At 45.2% G+C, this 20,404-nt stretch overlaps 1 protein-coding gene across 1 annotated transcript in view; it reads left to right on the top strand.

The window, feature by feature from the left end:
• The window catches only part of RAB20 (RAB20, member RAS oncogene family), a 33,373-nt gene extending 16,806 nt beyond the window's left edge, over positions 1-16,567 (top strand). Inside the window, exon 3 of the mRNA XM_054574395.1 lies at positions 15,471-16,567. Coding sequence (XP_054430370.1) covers positions 15,471-16,003 — 533 coding nt within the window. The 3' untranslated portion in view covers positions 16,004-16,567. The remainder of the gene's footprint in view (positions 1-15,470) is intronic.
• Positions 16,568-20,404: the final 3,837 nt, after the last annotated feature.

Below are 20,404 nucleotides of genomic sequence, written 5' to 3'. Positions count from 1 at the left end.
CCCTTGTTGCCACTGATAAGTCATTTCCACTCACATTCAAAATTGAGTTTTTCTCTTCTTTGAGATCCACCTTCCTTCGCAGCCCCAGCTAACCCAAATTCACAGTTACTCTAGTATTTATAATCCAGCGTAGGGCAAGATGAGCTTGCATATTCTAAATACTTGTTGATTTGTTCTGTGGACCTAAAAGACACTCATGTGAGCTGGTGGCGTCCCTCCCTCTGGCCTGCCCTCTCTGTGCTGGTCTCAGGCTTCTGAAATAGCTCAGCTCCCTACTGCCAAGTTTCCCATATTTGGAGGGATGTGGATCAAATGGCCTTGGACCTGTGGGCAAAGCGGAGCTCAGCTTTGACTTCTCTGGGTTTTTTTCCAGTAAAGATGAAACCAGTCTGAGTATCATAGAAGCCATTATTCAGGTTTAGCACTTTTGAAGATTCTTAATTTGTCGTCACAGTGGGAGTCATTGAATTTTGAATATCCATTGCAGGTAGCCATGCAACAGGGTAGTTTAAAATTGTAGAGTCTGGCATAATCCTGTAAAATTAGAACAGCATTAAAAGGACAATTTGCTCAGTTTCTTTTTCTTTCAGATGAAGGGACAGACTTAAGAAGCTCCTTGTCCTACTTCTGACAGTTGGTGGCAGAACAGGGGCCCCAGCTGGGGTCTTGTGACTCAGTCACCATTCCGTGCTACCTTTCCTGCTATTGCTATCACGTATACTTTATTTAATTCCAGGACCATCTGTGCTTTAAAATTCTGCCCTCCTGCAGTCTGCTAAGAAACCAGGGCAAGGTTCCTATGGAAAACTGGCTTGGGAAGTGTTTTCCAAAGGGTTTCCAGGTTGCTTATGCACAGCCTTCACTTTCCTGGAGCCCCTGCTTGTGCAAGTAGCAGCGGTTTCTGTTGGCTTCCTGGGTACCAGATGCCACGTTTCGTGCCTTTTGGGCTTAGTCTCTTTTATTTCTTACAACTGCTTTGGGTGGTTGGCATTGTTATCACCTCCTTTTTGCAGACCAGGAAGCTAAGGCCCAAAGAGGGTGCTGAGGAGGCTGGATCTGAGGTCTGCTTTTTGTCATTTTCTAGTCTCTGTTATGGCCTTTCTCTCTCTTCTCAAACAAACAAAATGTATATACTGCTGGAAAACTTGAAAATCATGGGAAAGTTGTTGCCAGTTTGCTTTTTCCTTTTATTTTTTTATTTCTGAAAATTAGAGGTGCACTTACTATCCATTTTAGCCAAATACTCAATGTTAAAATTTTAGTAAAAATTCTAAGTCATGAAAATTTTCCAAGTCAGGTATTTCCTTGAAGGACTCATGGCTTAGGTGAAATTAAATAAGTAATGAAATATAGCTCTTAATGTTGTTCTGTGTAATGCTAGTGGTAGTACATCAAATAATACTCAAAGGTTAAAATTATGATATTATCTAATTTATTATTCTGCCTTGAATTATTTAACATTAAAAAAAATTTGTTGGAGCAAAAAAACACAATGCATAATGTTCTAACTGGAGTTGCTTAACTAATGTACCTGCGTTTATTTTTGTATCCTGCTGTATTTTCGCTATTTTTAAAAAGTTATTAACTTTATTATTAACAGCTTTTGCAAGTATCTAGAGCTGACCTTGTGGTAGATAAATATTCGCACCTCATATTAGAAGCTTTTTGTTCTGATTGTACCTGAAATGCTAACTTGTACCCGAAAGTAAACGTTCAGATACAAAGGACAAATCTAATGGCATGTTTGGAATGCTTTTTGTGTGGGGTGATTAGCTATCACACAGCCGGTGGCCTAACAGAACCCTTGAGGAATCCCCTACAAAATCACCTCCAAAGCCTCCCCAAGATGAAGTTCTGTCACGGATTCTGGCTGATTAATAGATGCTGCCTGCGTCGCACTTCCTGTGTGGCCTGGGCTGTTCTAGCCTCTGCATTGTAACTCATTAATCCTCTTGAGAACTCAAGGAGGTAACAAGGTTAGATCCTGTGTAAGTTAACATGAAGCCCGGAAGGGGCTTTGCTGCTCTCTGAGCTGGGCAAACTGCCCCAGTGTTTATGTGCTTAGTCACCGAGTCATGCTGTGTCCTTCACAGAAGTGACATCTACTCTGAAGTGAGAGTGAACTAGGACAGAATGCCCAGTGTATGTAACGCAATCATTGTGTGTGCGTGCAGGATGTGACAAATATGTACATTCTGTTTAGTGCCTCGTGTGCCCGTGAACTGAAAAGACATTGCTGCGCCCAAAAGTGGTAAGTTAAAAATAGTCCCAATCTTTGGGCTGTTTCACAACTGACAAATATTAAATTAATGTATTAAAATACCTGTTCAATCAGTGCTTTACCCGTGTAGAATTATATTCACTTTATACATGTGTCTTTGTGTCTGAACATGTCTGCACTGTGTTTCTGCCATCTGAACCAGCTTGTGTAAAAGAGTTCCTAGAATTTTATCTCAACCAATAGCACTGAGGCTTTCCCCATCCAGTCGGAGCTGCACAGTTCTGACCAACAAGAGTGGCTGTATTTTGGCCCATCAACTAGTGCCTTTTGGACCAATCCAACTGTGAGGATTTGGGGTCCTCATTTGCATGAGCACAGACCAATCTGGCTGGGACCTGGGACAGGGACTTTTGTCTATAGAAGTTAGCTCCCCCCTGGCTCGGGAGGGTACTTTTTCTTTCCTTTGAAGAGTGAAGACTGTTTCCCTGGCTGTGCTGAAACACTGATGTGTCACAGGAGCAGAGCCCAGCAGACCAGCACAGTCCAGAGCAGACGGGCACAGAACGGAGCCGACCAGAGTGCGGTGGAGTGGGCAGTGCAGCCCCGAGCAGAGCAGCACAGTTCAGAGCAGAGCAGACCAGCGAGGGGCAGAGCTGTCTAGCCAGAGAGGGGCCTGGTACCAGGGCCACCTGGCCCCCAGGCTGCCTCACAGCCCGCTCTCTTCACAGCTGTGCTGTATCACAATTGAGCTGTTCTGCGCCGAATAAAGTTTCCTTCTTCATCACACCCCAAATTGGGGATTTCTGTTGGTGCTGAATTGGCACAACAACCATCAGTTGACAACAGTATGCTTATTCCCAGCTTCCAGTTGAAGACCAAATGACCCGCTGTGTTTCCATGGTATCGGATTATCAAATAGGAATATAGAACTCAGAAGTAAAATGGTAACATTTTTTCCAAGGTCAAGGTATTATAACCATTAATTGCTTAAAAATAAAGAATGATAGATATGAAAAGGCCCTTTGCTCAGTACGAAAGGGCAAATTTGATAGTCTTTTATTGTGCCTTTTGAAATATTACTTTGTGATTCTTTTTGGGGGGAGATGGACATTTGTTATCTTCCCTACTTTTCACTCACTTTCATCTTCTTGTGCTTGACCAGGCTTTAAGGAGCCTTACATGGCCACCTCCGTTGCTGCCTCAACAAAATGATCTCCAAGGTTCCTTCTAGTTTTAGTATCCTAATGTGCGCATAGTGAGCATTCAGTGAGAGTGAGTCCATTTGTTCATCAATGAAGACTTCTTTTGAGCACCTTTCATAAATTAGATGCTGTCGAGCTCAAAGAACAGCAGTAACAAAGTAGGCAGCCTTTCATCCTCGGATTTAAGTCGGGTGGAAAGATTGGCATCGGACAAAAAGTACTTAAAATAGTATCACCTGTGATAAGTGCTATGAAGAAAAGATGATAGAACAGGCCTTAATTGGCAACCTAATTCAGAATTGGTGGTGTGAAGTAGGTCGTTTTCCCTTCTGGAAAACAATTTTGCCTCCATTTGCACATCACTTCATCATTCCTGTGTGTTTTTCCACATGTGTTCGTCTGTTATCCTCCATATTCCCCGGTGTTCCTATGATTATATCCCTTCTCCATCTGTGCCTTCCTGACCTCTTTGTGTTGGTTATGACATATGTCTGGTTCCCTCATTAAATGAGCTAAATAAGATCTTTAACATTTTTTTTATAATTGCTTTTAGAGAGCGAGTAAGAGAGGGAGAGAAACATCAATTTGTTTGGTCTACTTATTTTTGCATTCATTGGTTTACTGTCATCAGTGCCCTGACTGGGAATTGAACCTGCAACCTTGGCATATTGGGACAATGCTCTAACCAGCCGAACTACCCAGCCAGGGCTAACATGTATTTATTTTTCATGTCTGTTTGAGTGTCAAGATTTTGCCCTTTCTCAAACATTATCTTTTAGCATGTGTCAGGGTGGAAGTGCTTTAAAAAGTGCTTAACCAAACCTCATTCTTTTTCTAATAAAATGTAGAGGTCCTCCACTGCCATTGAACCCTTACTGTTTGGCAGCTCCTTACCCAGACTACTCATACCACTGTTAGTGTTAGGAGCTGCTTAGTCTCTGGGGTAGGGTGTTCCTTGAGGAGCTGCACGGGCATGCTGGGCCTCTTCAAAGATCTGTAAAATGTGCACACTAACCATGGGGAGAATGAAATGACACTGTGTGTGTGCATGCCTGTTTGTGAGTATGCATGTGTGCCTGAGTGGGTGTGCATGTGTACATATGTGTGTGTGTGTGCACATATATAATAGCTTGCCATTCTGTCCAACAGAATGTTAGCAGTTCCTAGAGGGAGGTGTAGCAGATGGGGTTACAGGGATCAGACTTGACTGACTCGGTGAAACTGGTGAGCACGTGGCGGCCTGGGGAGGTTCTAGCTTAGGGACTCCCGCATCAATAGCCAAGAACAGAGGAAAGCGGTTTTTCCTTTCTAACAGGCAGCTGGTCCTAAAAAATGAAAAGCCAGAATGAGAGGAGGGTTTTCAATCTTTTCTAAGTTTCTGTCGTAACTGGAACGCTTCTGTGAGGATCTTGCATTATGAGTAGATAAGAACGTTGTATGAGTCCCATATCACACAGTGCTTTGCTAAGTAGCAGTGCTGCCTTTGTGCTGTGCCTGGGCTTTTATAAACAATTTCTGGGCTGTTTGAGGACTTTGTTCCCACTATTCAAAGCTGTTTGTTTCCTTAACTGCACATCTTTTCTCCAGCAGTTGCCAATGCACATTCCAAACCTAATTAATTTCCCATCTGATTAACCCTGGTTAGTTACTGTGTAGCCACAGGTCCCAGCAGCTCAAGAGTGAAGTTTCAAAAACCTGGCAAGGCCCTTCAGCTTTCCTTGGTTGAGCAACCTGCGGTTGCTTCATAACTGTTACCGGGAACAAAGTATCGGGAAGAAGGCGGTGGAGGGGTGAAGTGCAAAAATGGCAAACTCAGGTTTGAGTTGTAGTGTCAGTTGTGTTAATACTGTATTTTAGCTTTGATTGATGAGAGCTGTCCCTAGACTGCTCGGGGCTTTACTGCATTGGTCCTCAAAGTGAGGTCCGAGGGCCAGCAGCAGCAGCATCCAAGCCCCACCCAGACCTCTGAATCAGAATCTGCATTTCAACCAGATCGCCAGGTGGTACACCATCAAGGTAGAGGAGGAGCAGCTTCGGGCTGCAGCTGCAGAGCAGAGGAGGGGGGCAGGGATCCGGCCTGAGTTTCCTGCTGTTCTTAGTAGGTGCTATTTTTACGTGCGATTCTTTCTTTTTTCTATCTATCTATCTATCTATCTATCTATCTATCTATCTATCTATCTATCTATCTATCTATCCTTTAACCATACAGAATTTTAAAAATTGTGGTGAAATACACATAACATAAAATTCACTATTTTAATCATTTTTAAGTGTACGGCTTGGTGGCGTTAAGTGTATTCACATGTTGTATAACCATCACCACAATCATCTCCAAAACTTTTTCTTCTTTCCAACTGCAGTTCAGTACCCATTAAACACTAACCCCCTTCCCTCTTCCTCCAGCCCCTGGTAATGCCATTCTGCTTTCTGTCTCTGAATTTGACAATTCTAGGGAATTATTTATTTTTTTTACATATTTAAATGTGACAAACTAAGTTCTAACAAAATACTTTCAATATCATTGATTTTAAAAGGTTTTCTTACTGTTAAACTGATGAAATTATATCTAGATACACCAGTGTTGATGAAAGAAAGTCCAAACTTACAGAAAAAATTTATAAAAGTTTATTTGAGCCAAAGCTGAGCACATGACCAGAAGCAAGATCGCAGTGGATTAAGAAAAAGCTCTGGAGAATGGCAGTTTTGCAGTTCTTTTCATGCATATACAATCAAAGGAGAAATGTAAGGAAGGTTGCCTGAAATTTATGGTGGTAGATTAGGGAGGCAGGACAAGGCAAAGCAGGGAAGTCTCTAGGATTGGATAAAGGAAATGGTGAGACACATACTTTTTCACATGGGTGGGTGAGGGATAGTGAGCATTTAACCTTTATAGTAAGTAGGGATGGTATTCAGGCAACACAATAACAATGAGTTTCATGGTCTTGTGCTCTGGGTTATGCCTTATACAGAAGAAGAAAAGCCTATTCAGTATAGCAAAGCTGTTAGAAATAACTGGTATGTTTACTGAGTGGAGTACTTCAGAAAAGAGGCTACTCTAGATAACTTAATATTTCAAGAAACCCTTAATAGACTTAGAGTTTTATTAATATGGTATTTGTAGTTCAGTGTTGATTTTAAAACAAGTTCAAACTTGCTTTGAAAAATCTGAAATGGTTTTAGTTTCCTATTTTAATAAGTAGAGAATTCAGCATATAATTGAATTTTTCTTTGATAATCTCATTCTAAAAATTAATTATCATAGGATAACAGTATCTGTTGAAGGTAGAAGAGATTGGATTAAATAACTTGGCATATGAAAATTTTTTGTTTTTTAAAGCTAAACCTGTTATATAAGTGTACTTTGGATTTGCCTCTTTTTCTTAATAGACTATTAGCATCTCTTTGTTACTTGGTCTTGTTATTGAATTATTTTTAGTAAATTCATGTCTGAGAAGAGCAAAGTAATTTGAGACTTAAATTCCAGTTATCATCATAGAACCTTAGTAATTATTTCAGAAAGCTCAATCAGTGAGTCACAGGTAAGTGACTGGTTTATGTGCAGTTAATTATTTGAGTGGTTCCTGTGACACGTTCTTTGGTTTTAGTTTAATCTTCAAATTATCAACCAGAAACAACAGAAATGACACATGGGGTGATTTAGGTGAAAATTCATTGTATATGTATTTCAGTGTGAAAATAAATCCATTTTTCTGAAACGCTGTTCTCTACTTTAGATGTTGCTATTCTATTAGTTGAAAATCATTTTGGGTTTGGGTTCCTTTATTAATAAAATGAAAAAACCTCTCATTTTAACAAGCATGGGTCTGGGAGACTGCGGTCACCTAGTGGCTGGCTGACCTGGTAGATCGCTGCAGTCTCTGCCCCTGTCTTCACGTCGTCGTCCCTGTGCCTGTATGTCTACCTCTGTGTCTCTCTTATTATAAAGACAGCAATTATATTGGGTTAGGTTGCACTCTAGTGGCTTCAACTTAACTTTATTACACCTGCAACAGCCTTATTTCCAAATAAGGCCCCATCCACGGCTTATGAGGATGAGGGCCGTGGGCATATCTTTGTGGCCAGCACTCAGTCCACTGCAGATGATAGGAGACTTTAGAGACCCCTCCCTTTTCTCCCGTATTATAAAATTTTAATCTGTAATGAAAGACTTTTTTCCTTGTTCTTTAAAAAAATTTTATTTATTTTTAGAGAGAGGGAAAGGGAAAGGGAAGGAGGAAGAGAGGGAGAAAAACATTGATTTGCGAGAGAAACATTGATTTTCAAGAGAAACATCACTTGGTTACCTCTTTTATGGCCTGAACCGGGGACCTGGCCTGTAACCCAAGCATGTGCCCTGACTGGGAATCAAACCAGCAACCTTTCCATTTGCAGGACAATGCCCTTTTGAGCTACACCAGTCAGGGCTTTTCCCTTTTTAAATTAAATTTATTTTTACAGGATGAAAACTGAGACTGAAAAAGAAAAAAGGAAGTAACTTCAAATCCAAGAAAAAAAATCTAAATATATTCCTCACCCCATTCCCCATCTCTCTGTGCTGTGCCCACCCCACCCCAATAAAAGATGTTCCTAGAGATCTACTTTGAAAATCATATCATTCTGATTCCAAGGCTGGCAGGAGAGGACTTGCACACTTTTGTGGGGGTCACACTTTCTTTTGAAGCCAGCTAAGAGTGCCAGCAGTTGTGTGGAAGGAGATTTTCATTACTGGATCTTTACTTAGAAAGAGAACTAACTGGCCAGGCTAGTGAGGAGGGCAGACAAGGGATCCATCGTGAGGAAGTAACCAGTTTGGGTCAAAGTGATACTTGCGGTTGCTCTGGCTGGTGTGGCTGAGTGGATTGAGTGCCAGCCTGCAAACCAGAAGGTGACAGGTTCGATTCTCAGTCAGGGCACATGCCTGGGTTGTGGGCTAGGTTCCCAGCTGGGAGTGTGTGAGAGGCAACTGACTCTTGCACATGTTTCTCTCCCTCTCTTTCTCCCTCCCTTCCCCTCTCTCTAAAAATAAATATTTAAAAAAAAAAGTGATACCTGCAGTTGCTGAAAAGCCCTTTTCAACCCACTTCTCCTCTTTCCCTTGGGCTGGTGGCCAGTGTGGCTAAGAGGCATGGTCTCAATTCCCGTGGGGCAGTGTGCCAGAGGTGGGGTCTGGGAGCGTGGCCCAGCCGTGAGGCACCGAGGAATGCCTGCAGGATGTGTGGTGGGTGGCTGTGTCCCAGCTCACTTTGGGGAGGGGCTGGCGAGGCATTCTCTCTTTATGGAGGGAATCAGTGCCTCTGTGAAGACATTTGGAGATGGCGAAGCAAGAGGGGTGAAGGGCCCTGGCTGGTGTGGCATAGTGGATTGAGCACTGGTCTGCAAACCAAGAGATTACTGGTTCGATTCCCTATCAGGGCACATGCCTGGGTTGTGAGCCAGGTCCCCGGTTGGGGGCGTGTGAGAGGCAACTGTTTTATTACATAGCAATGTGTCTCTTTCGCCTCCTTCCCTTCTCCTCTCTCTAAAAATAAATAGATAAATAAACAACCAAACAACTACAAAGTTAAAAAAAAAGAAGAGAGGAAAAGGGCTGCTGAGACAGTCCCACCCTCTGGAGAGTCTGGCACTGCAGCCACGTTCCCAGTGGGATGTTTCCCAGAGAAACAAGTGAGAAGCTCCAAGTGTGTTAGTCAGGCTTCCCCAGGCACAGAGCCAGTAGGATGTAGATGTGTATATAAAGAAGGAAGAGAGGGAGAGATTGATTGAGGGAGAGAGAGGAATTGGCTCACATGATTGTGGGTGCTGGCAAGTCTGAAACCTGCAGGCAGGCTGGCAGGCTGGAGATCCACGGAAGAGCCGATGTTGCAGTCTTGAGTCCAAACTCCACAGGGCAGCAGGCTGGAAGCTCAGGCAGGATTTTTTATAACTCAGGTTGTAGTCTGGGCCAGAATTCTTTTTTTCCCCAGGAAATCTCAGGCTTCTCTTAAAGTCTTCCTTTATCTGATTGGGTGAGGCCTACCCACATTATTGAGGGTAATCGGTTTTACTTAAAGTCAGTTGATGCAGATATTAATCACACCTTAAAAAATACCTTCATGGCAACATCTAGACTAGTTGGACCACACAACTGGGCACCACAGCCTGGCCAAGTTAACACTTAAAGTTAACCATTGTAGGCCCTGGCTGGGTAGCTTGGTTGGTTAGAGCATTGTCCTGATACACCAAGGTTGGGGGTTCAGTCCTGGGCACGTACAAGAATCAACCAATGAATGTGTAAAGAAGTGGAAAAACCAATGAGTGATTCCCGGTCACGGTGTGCCAAGGTTGTGGGTTTGATCCCTGATGGGGATGTGTACAGGAGGCAACCAGTTGATGTTTCTCTCTCTCTTCCTTCCTCTCTCTCTAAAATCAATAAATATACCCTAGGGTGAGGATTTTTAAAAATTCTGAAAAAAATTGAAGGTTAAAAAAATTAATCATCACATAGGTATCGGGGTGGCGGCAGGCGCATCCACTCATTTACTGGGATTCTGTGTGAAGGGCAGAGTCTCAGAGGAAGTGTCCTTGCCCGATTGCCTCTTCAGTTTTCACATACTGGTGCAGTTTGCGCACACCCAGTGCTACCCTAGACCGCCAAATCCTTTAATCATCCTGGGAAGACTCATGGTTCTTTCTTCTTGTTGCGCTAAAAGGGCTTTAAATATCTATTCTTTGCAAACATTTCTGGAGGGGAGTTGTTTCCACGGGCCATTCTCTATCCAGGTTCACTATGTTTAGAAACGCATATAAGCAGATGGAAGGTTCTAGACTTTGTCATGATTGTAGACTTTAGTCAAAACTCATCAAACTGTACAAAATAGAACTAAAGTAATTTTTATGGTAGTATTTATAATGCTGTGGGTGGAACTTGAAAACATTGGAAAAAAGATTTTATTTTATTTTTAAAAAAATCTCTGAAGGGAATTATGTTACAGCTTGTTCTAGACAGAGCTTCTGTTTCAGTGTGTGCCCTGGAGTTTCTATTTGTTGCCATCTCTGGTTCTGTGAATCTGAGTTTTTTCTTTCCTCCTGTTGTGACAGTGATACTTTTGTGGGCTCCTATCCAGTGGGCATTCTGCATCTTGTAGGGTGTTTAAAAAGTTCCTGTTCCTCTTTCGTGCAGTCTTGGCAGTTACATTTCCTGGTGAGCAGTCTGATTCCTCCCACTGTAAAGCTGCCTTTTTATCTTCCACTCTCAGTGAGCAAATTGGTGATCTTCACTTCGGGCTGCACGTTACATTCACCAGAGGAGTTTTGAAAATGATTCTGGTACCCACGCTGTCGTCAGATCCCGATTCATGTGCTTTGGGGTAGGGGGTTCGAGAATCAGTATTTTTAAAAAGCAACCGCCCCTCCCCACCCATGTTTACAGTGTGCAGCCAGCCTTGTAACATGATTTCTGATGGCTCTACCATCCATTCAGTTTTTTTAACTCATTTCATCAAAAATGTTACAATGCTGAAGGTGAAAGGCTGGTTGTCATTTGTCTTGAGGTTGGTTGGAGAATAAAGGAGAAGGCAAGTGGTCACTTTGTCTTCTTTTTGTCCAGCAGCTGATTGGGGTTCTGTGGGCTGCTGACTTCTGGTTCCTGTGCCTTCCGATGGGCCATTTCTCAGTTCTCCTAACACAGTGTACGGCAGCTATATGATAAAGTGCCCCCTGGAAATGGGAAGAAAGTCATCCTCTGAAAGTAAGCCTTGTAAAAATAAGACAGATGTGGGCTATTGGTCAGCTGTAAAAGGGACCAATAAGCCCTAGGAGATAGTTTGTAAATGAATAGACACATGATACGGTGGCCCTGGGATGGTTTGACCTTAGATTTGGATGGAATCTAACTCATGATTAATTTAGCAAACAGGTACGTAGGACATAACACCTGCCAGGCACAGTTCTGGGCAGTTTACCTGTATAAATTAGTTCTGGTTTTACAGCCATATTTTGGTGGGTACTGTCTATATTTTAGGGATGAGAAACAGGCACAGAGAGTTAAGTGACTTGCCCAAGGTCACACTGGGGATTTGAATGCAGGTGGTCCTTCTCTAGGCCAGGCTCTTTATGGGTTGTTAGACCACAGACTACCTGGTACCTGGGGACAGAGCCCTGGCTCTGGGCTTCACCATTTCTGCGTCTGTGGGCTGCTTCCTGCACCGCACTTTCTCCTGTGTTGGTTCATGGGTGGATAACAGATTTTATGATTTAAACAGCACTTCTTACTTACTCTCTTTTCAGGCTAGCATCTGGGATTCTTCAGTTCCTACCTCCTTTCGTTATTATTTTCTCTTTTGGTTTTGTTGTTACTTCTGTAGTTTTTTTTGAAAGCAAATCAGACATTTTTATCTGGAAAGGAAAACTATTTTAGGTACAGGCATGAACAACAGTTGCCTTTTTGTCCTCAGTGACCTATGTAACAGACTTGGAAAAAACCCTCCCGGGAGAACTGGAACGCCACTTCATTTTTCCCTTGTGGAATCTTGGGGGTGGGAGCTGATAACATTTTTAGCTGTTGGAAAACCTCAAGATGCTTGGGTTGCTCTATATGGGATTAGTGCCTGAAAGAAAAGTCCCAACTCAGTGGTAATGATGGGGAAGCATTTCTTTCTTTTTCACTAACACTTGTTATCGCCAGTTGTGGAGATGTCTTTATCATCTTCTCCCATGGGGGTCCACGAAGAGATGGGAGAAGACTTTTAATTTCTGTCTGTTGGCATACAGTGGAATTTGACATGAAACTTGTAATTAGATTATCAGGCTTGGGGCTGAGCTGCTATGGCTGTGCTAAAGGAGAGGAATTTTGTTTTGTGGGTGATGAATTCCAGAGTACATGCTGCTTGTCAGCAGGTTGGCCCTTCCGGGCCCCCGGGGCGGGGCAGGGAGCCTGGTGGTTGTAAACAGCACACTCCACTTTAACCTTCAGGGTCCCTGCAGGGCAGGACACGTATCTCTGCCTCCTGCCCCCTGTCCCTGCCTCCGTCCCTCCCTCTCACCCCCACCATCAGATGGTTTGAGGAAGCACTTGGGGCCTTTTTTTATTTTGGAGAGTCAGGGAGTCCTGGCTTTGAATTTGGCTCTGGGTGAGGGGAAGGACAGCTGTCAGGTGTAGGTCCATGCAGGGCCCTTCTCCCAGGACATGGCTGTTGTTCCCAGCAGGTGGCTCTCTGCAGGGCTGGTCAGGGGAGCCACCAGCTTGCCCCTTAATGAGGCAGTGCCGCCTGGCCTATGTCTGAATGTGACAGTTTCAGAATGATTGGTGTGGAACTTGTTTGTATTTCTTGACCATTTGACCAAAAATAGTAGTTTATAAGGCAAAGGACACTCCCTGTGTTTTATACAAATACAGGGTCCAGCAGAAGTAACACCACTGAGCGTGGTTGGTAGGGTACATGGATGTCTTGTACGAGACGGACAACATTTGAACATTTCCCCTAAAATGTCCTATGGCGTGCTTGAGTTGCGATGTTGTTATATTACAGAGTTACATGCTCATGATTTTGTAATAAAGGATTTTTATGTAATAAAAAACGGGCATTATTTGTGCCTGACCCTGTATATGTGGGTAGATATCATGCCGTTAATCCATGTTCCAAAGATCCAGAGACCAAGGGGTCTTCATTTCTTTTATGTCAAGGATCCTTTTGTCTCTAAGCTGTATGAGCTCGTGGCCTTTCTCTGAATGCTATATTTAAATGTGTGCACTAAAATACAAAGTTTCACCAGGAAAGCAGGCTTCCTTACAGAGGGCAGGTTAATAGCTCTTGAGATTTTTTAAAAAATTTTATTTATTTATTTTTTAGATTTTTGTTGTGATATTTAAGTGGTGATGAACTTATACCCTTGATGATACAGTGGACCACTGTCATGTGGAATCGAAAGCCTCTGCTATTTCTGTTGGTGACGAAGCCGCAGACATCGCTCCTTAATATCATTTCTGGTTTGTTGCCAATATGTGTAAGAGAAAGAAATGCTAAATTTCAGTTAGAGGATGTTGAGAATGAAGATTACATTCTCTCCCCTTTCAGGGTCCTGGACGACCGCTGGGTTCTGCTCCCCCTGTAGTCAACAGCTGGGCTCTGTAGCCCAAACTGAAAAACTGCAGACAGAATCACAGAATTTCATTGGAAACAGATTCCTGTGCCAGTTAGGGAGAGAAGCTGTCAAAGATACCCTAGAAATATAGTTAGCTCTCCCAGGGACCATGTGAGTGTAAGCAAGCAAGCCTAGGAAGACTGAACTCAGGAGGCCCCTCCGGAGACCCTCCCGGGAGCGTGGATGTGCCCGGGGAGCTGGGGTCCAGGACGGTTCGTCCTCCCACCGTCGGGGGCTGTGGAGTCCGGTGGCAGAAGGAGGCTGATTAATCTTGCGGCCTGGGATGGCTTTGGGAGGAGGCCCCTTTTTACATTTATGAATTGTCCTCATGGAGCCAGTGAGCCATCTCCCCACACAGTGAACAGAAGGGGAAATGAAGGGACCATGTATGAAAACTTAGGGACACAAAAAATGGTCAAACTTGGCCTCCGGAGACAAACCCCAATGAATGAGGGTCCACGGGGCTTGCCGCTTACCCAGGATTTGCACCTTTGAGCAAGTTTTTAAATTATTTTTTTGTTTTGCATATATTAATACATTTAATCTTCATAACCCTGTGAGGTAATAGTTATCTGTTCTATTTCACAGAAGAGGAGACTAAATCACGAGGGGTTAAGTACTGGTCCAGGGTCACAGGCCCAGGCTGCCTGGCTCCAGGGCACAGGCGTGCTCTCGGCCTCTATTCCGTACTTGCACCCAGAAACAGCCAGTCTCAAAGTGGCTGCCTCTTTAAATCCTTAGTTGTAGGGCTGACATTTAGCTAGATTTCAGGGGGTACTGGATGATAGTTGCTCTGTAGTTTAGTTGTAATTTTGATGGAGGTTTTCTAATGATTTTACACGGGGAATAAAAATATTCAAGTATAAGGACATTTTAGTTCTTGGTGGGTTTAACACATCAAGGTCACCACCCCGCCCCCTGCTCTTCCTCCCGCTTCGCCTCAGTCTGCAGCTCAGAGTAAAGGTGGGCGGTCGGGGTGCCGATTTGCTGGGTGCAGGGTCTGAATGAAGCTTCTGACATGAACGAGGCTTCTAGCATTTTGTAAATCAGACCACACTGTTAACAAAACAAAGAAATTTTATGCAAGAGAAAAAATTGTGTGCGTGTTTTTTTAAAATGGGGGCGGGGATAATTTGTGGCTTCACTTACTCAGCACTTTACATAGGGCACCAAATATACAGGGGCAAGTAAAACCACATGGTCCAGCCCTTCCTACTGACAGAGAGATGTATATTAACTGCACAACCAAGGTGTGGACTTGGCGATCACGCCAAGTGTATGAGCCAGAACTCAGAGAGGGTGCAGGGGCGGGAGGTAGGGGCGCTGATGGGACTGACAAGACTTAAAAAAGTAATCTGAAAAGGGGCCAGGGACCCCATGGGGAGTGACAAGCGCTCAAGCGGGTTGAGGAGCGGCCGCACCCTGGGCAGCGGGACAGTCTCGGAGCTGGAGCACTGGGCGTCGGACGCTGGGAAGCTGCGTGTGCCTGCCTGAAGGCAGGCAGGCTTGCTGCTGTGTCAGAACGCCTGTGGTGCTGAGGTGCGGTGCAGACTGTGCCAGCGAGCATTGAGGCCCGTGGTGAGAGCATTTTATTTAAATACGTTCTTTTAAAATGCAAAAATAGGAACAAGCCATACAATTTTTAATTAGAAGGAAGGTAGAGCATGGCGTGTCTTCTTGGTCTTGTAGGTTAACTATGGCGTGTGACCCGATCGTGTAGGAATTGCTTGTGGAAGGGTGGGCCTGCGGTCCCCAGAGGAGCAAGGCACTGCGCTTCGATCCTGCGGGGCCCGCGCTGGTCAGTTCTTTCTGCACTCCTGTGTCTCGGTCCAGCTCCAGCCACGCCTACATTTGGGGTGGAATTCCATGGTCCCTTCTGGGTGCTTCTGAGAAAAGAGATAACCTGCATCTTTCCCTTTCCCCTCCAGGGCGGGAGCAGTTCCACGGCCTTGGCTCCATGTACTGCCGGGGGGCGGCCGCTGTCATCCTCACCTATGACGTGAACCACCCGCAGAGCCTGGTGGAGCTGGAGGACAGATTCTTGGGCCTGACAGACACAGCCAACACCGACTGCCTCTTTGCCATCGTGGGGAACAAGGTGGACCTCAGTGAGGAGGGGGCCTCGGAGAACTGGGAGGAGGAAGGGCACAGCTCCAGGTCGGGGGGTGACCGCTGTGTGTTGCCGAAGGTGCCCAAGCTGGTGAAGCCAGAGGAAGCAGTGGCACTTTATAAGAAGATCCTGAAGTACAAGATGCTGGATGAGAAGGATGTGCCGGCAGCTGAGCAGATGTGCTTTGAGACCAGTGCCAAAACTGGATACAACGTGGACCTCTTGTTTGAAACCTTGTTTGACATGGTGGTGCCCGTGATCTTGCGGCAGAGAGCCCAGGGGCCGCCGCAGACCGTGGATATCTCCTGTTATAAGCCGCCCAGACAAACCAAATCTGGGTGCTGTGCCTGACTCTCAGACACCCCTGACCCCCAGTTTACACAGTGGGCAAGGAGTATGACCAAGCGAGCTGTGGTCAGGAGCACGGAAAGCCAAGGAGTTCCTTTGTAGAACTGCACATGGGGGAGAAGGTCCGAGTGGAAATGACAGCTAACTGTTAAGAGAAGGTCAATGTGAATCATCGCCTCTGTCTACGTCACTGTTTCGGGAGGTGGGGAGTTCCAGGATCAGGGTCCCTGGAGACTGTTGTCCCCTTGCTGATCCTTTCCTGACAACCTGGCCTCTGGCAGAAGGTTGCCTGGATGGGTGTGCACCTGTCTGAGCACCTGTATGACTTTTGTTTCTTGTTCTCAGACATTTCTCTTCACTGTGATTTATCTTTGGTCCTGTCATTTGGAACTGGTATCTTGATGCATCATAATGATTCTCAACAGGTTAATTTATACAAAATCAGGAATCACTTTTTTACATCGGTTGTAGTAGCATGAACTACACATACTATTAAAAGGAATCTTGAGTAGAACTTTGGGGTGGAGACTGCGTTGATTCAGGCTTTATTTGTGCCCCCAGGCGACTCCGCGCTGAGGGCTCTGGGGAGATGGCTGTGAGTTTTAGGTAATTCTATCTTTTGAAGTTGGCACTGAATCCTTACAGATTCCAGAATATTTGAATCAGCCCACCTGCCTAGTTGTCTTGATGACATGAATTCCAATAATAGAAGCAAAAGTGAAAACTGTTTCTGCTGAGTTCTGCTTGGGTCACCTGGGCTATTCCTGATCAGAAACCCCTTTTTGGTGGGTGCACTGCTTTGTTATTAGAAGAGGCTAAGGCAGGAAAGCTGCGAGACAATGCGTTTTGTTCTCTTAGAAGTTTATTTGAGAGCATGGAGGCCAGACTTGGGGCTCTCTGATTGGGAAAGGGGTGTCGCAGCCAGCTCAGGCTGTTGTAACTAAATACAGGCTGGGCAGCTTAAGCAGCATTTATCTCTCACATTTCTGGAGGCTGGAAGTCCAACATCAAGGTGCCAGCTGATTCAGTTTCTGGTGAGGCTCTCTTCCTGACCTGCATATGGCCTTTTTCTCGACGTGTCCTCACGTGGTAGACGGGGAGAGAGCTCTGGTCCCCTTCTTCTCTCATAAGGGCGCTAATCCTCTCACAGGGCCCTACCCTCATGACTTCCCAAAGGCCCCCGCCTCCAAATACCATCACATTGAGGGGGTAGGACTCCAGCATATGGATTTTAGGGGGACACAATCATTCAGCCCATAACAGAAAGCAAAATGTGGCAGAAAGCTAGTGAGAAAACAGTATTTTATAAGCAGGGTTTTTTTTGGAGGGGAGGTGTTCAGTGATTTTTTTGGGTGCCCGTGAGCTCCGTCCCCAGGCCCCTCCAGGGCCGCCTCCTGCTCCGTGCAGTGCGCAGCCTCCTTGTGTCACTGGGGCTCCTCAGTTTAGGTGCCCTGCCACTGCCGACGACTTCAAGTTCTCCAATTTCTTTTTTCTTCTTCCATTTTTTTTAAAGAAGATTTTATTTATTTACTTCTAGAGAAAGGGGAAGGGAGGATGGGAAACATCAATGTGCGAAAGCTACATGGGTCAGTTGTCTCTTGCTCGTCCCTAGCTGGGGACCTGGCCTGCAACCCAGGCATGTCCCCTGACTGGGAATCGAACTGGCAACCTCTTGGTTCACAGGCCAGCACTCGGTCCACTGGGCCACACCAGCCAGGGCAAGGTCTCCAATTTCAGTTTCACAATGAGCACGTTGAAAAGTGAAAATGGATTAGTTTGATTCCTTTTCCATGATTTGGTTTAATTTGCCATTGTATGGGCAGAAGTTGTGTTAATTTCCTGTCAAGTGTATCTTTTTTAGTTACACAGTAGGAAATGTGCTGCCCAGGGGGACCCAGGGGCTTGTCTGAACACTTGGGGAAAAGCGTCCTATGACATTGCACCAATCCTGAAGGCGGAGCTGGCTGAATGTGTTCTGAAGGCCCTTATCTCCTGAATATTCTTTGGTTCTCTTGCCCATCTGCTATGACCGCCTGCAGCTAGTCTTCCTGAACAGCTAGTGTCCCTGAACAGGGGATTGCCCAGGAATGGACATTCTCCACTTCGGGCACTTAAGCATTTCACTTTTCATTGTTGCTCTAAAAATAGGCTTCAGTTGGGGCTCTGTTCCAAGTGCACTTTTCAAAAGCCAGCCTGGACTCTTCCTCGTGAAGGGGCCTGATCCTCAGATCTGAGCCCGCTCATGGGTTTCTGGCTGTGACCTCATGTGGTCAGTTCTGTGGAGGCTTCAAGTCGTTCAGCTGCGTGAGCCTGCTGGTGGGGACGGGGGATTTTTCTGCTGGATGTGGTTTTGAGCTGGTGCCCTTGAACATTCCTTCCATCGATGCCTCTGTATAATTGCAGCTGCCCTGGGAGGCCACGGGCAGCCCTGTGCTAACCTGCCTGAACTTGGAGCCATTGCTGCAGATTTTCACCTGGGGCCCCGAAGTGTCCTCCTGCAGATAAAAACCTCCTCAACAGTATCTCCTAGTTGGATGTTTCCTGGTGTCCTTGAGGCATCGTGAATGGCGGAGGCATCTGGGAAGTTTTGGGTTGGGGATGTTGTAATCTGGGTGCTGCAAGCCATGGTTTCCCCTTTCCCCAGGCCGCTAGGCTGGTTTCTTAGAAGTATTGTACAACTCTGTCCTCTCTGAACGTGACATTCTGGGTGAAGCAGAGCTGCCTGCTGTGCCAGGAAGGCCCTCTCACCCAAGTATCTGGCAGCCACACCACCTCCAGCATATACCGTATTTTGCCGTGTATAATGTGCACTTTTTTACCCGAATTCTTGAGGGAAAGATAAGGATGTGCGTTACACAGGTGTAGTACTAATTCTCTGTCTATATAAATGTCTTTAATTCTTTTATTTAGGCTTATGCGTTAAAAGTATAACTCTAGAAAGCAATAATGAAATCCGTATGTGAAGTAATACCCTAGCATACAATAATCAGTTTTGTTTCTAAATATAAATAAAAAATTGAGTTAAAAAATTAAAACAAAAGACTATTTCCCTGAAAGTTTGGGCCAAACGCATGGGTGCGTATTATACACGGGAGCGTATTATATACATGGCAAAATACGGTAGTTTGCCTTACCAGGTGAGCCCGGTGCTCAAAGCCAATGACATGGATCAGAGAGATGGTTTTTGTCCCACAGAAAGAAGGAAATGGAAGTGACTTCTGCCTCCAACTCCATGCTTTGGGGTGACCCTGATTATGTAGAGTGCCTACTATGGATGACAACCAGAGTTTGACCCTTGAACAGGGTGGGATTAGGGATGCTGAGCCCCATGCATTCAAAAATCTGCATATAACTTTTGACTCTCCCCAACTTAACTATCAATGGCCTTCTGTTGACCGAAGTCTTACCAATAACATAGATGATGAACACATTTTATATGTTACATGTACTATATACTCTATTTTTACAGTAAAGCAAGCCAGAGAAAAGAAAGTGTTAAGGAAAATATGTTTACAGTACTGTACATATTTATTGAAAAGAACCCGTGTATAAGTGGATCTGCACAGTTCAAACCTGTGTTCAAGGGTCAACTGTAATGACTTTGAGGAAGGCAAGGCCTTGTAACCCAAGACCTTGTGTCTGAGAGCCAATGTGTGGTCTGTCCACGCATTGTTTTAGAGTCAAAATCTGCTCCACCTGTGGCTGGGGGAAGTCCCAGATTGTATTTTCCTTTATGTCTTTTGGCCCAGTGGACCTCATGCTTCCACAGCGCTCCTACCTGCCCTCATTATTTTACTTTACCCTATTCCTGAAACACACTCCCTGTGTGTCCAGGAGTGGTCCCTGATCCTTCCCGCTTCTCAAAGCTGGACCCTTTGGACCTGCACTGTCAGAACGGGGTGGAGCTGCTAGGCCTGCAGTGTAGACCCTGAATATGCGTGTGCAGCTGGTCTGGTCTCCGTGTGCCTGTTCTGAAAGCTGCTGGGCTGACGATGCCCCTTTGCAGGACCTTCAGAGCAAGTAACTGCTTAGTCTGCAAGTGTCTGTGCTGCTCCCTGTCCTCCCCTCCCTTGGATTGGCCTTGAACTCACTGGCCCTTCCTCCAGAAGGAGGGTCTGGAAAGCAGCTGCTTTGAGGGTGTGAGGACTAAAGCCTAGAGCAATGAAAGGTGTGTCTTAGACTGGGTCTAAGGCCAGAATCCACCAGTGGCTGGAAAGGGACACACATCCAGGTTTTACCCAAGTCTAGGCCCTTCCAGGTTAGGGCTCCAGGGAAGCTGACTCTGGGTTTCACATGCATAATTTCGTTTTCTGCTGTGTTTGTTCTCTTTTGCCGAGGCTGGTTTGGTTGCTCAGGCCTCTAACCAGCAGATACCCACTGCCCAAGATGAGTGGGGGGAATGCT

This window comes from Pteronotus mesoamericanus, unplaced genomic scaffold, assembly GCF_021234165.1.
Source record: "Pteronotus mesoamericanus isolate MK-2021 breed Mesoamerican mustached bat unplaced genomic scaffold, CSHL_Meso_final contig_26, whole genome shotgun sequence".
Classification (NCBI taxonomy): Eukaryota; Metazoa; Chordata; class Mammalia; order Chiroptera; family Mormoopidae; genus Pteronotus; species Pteronotus mesoamericanus.
Note: the sequence above shows the minus strand (reverse complement) of the source record. Positions and strands in the feature narration are given on the sequence as shown.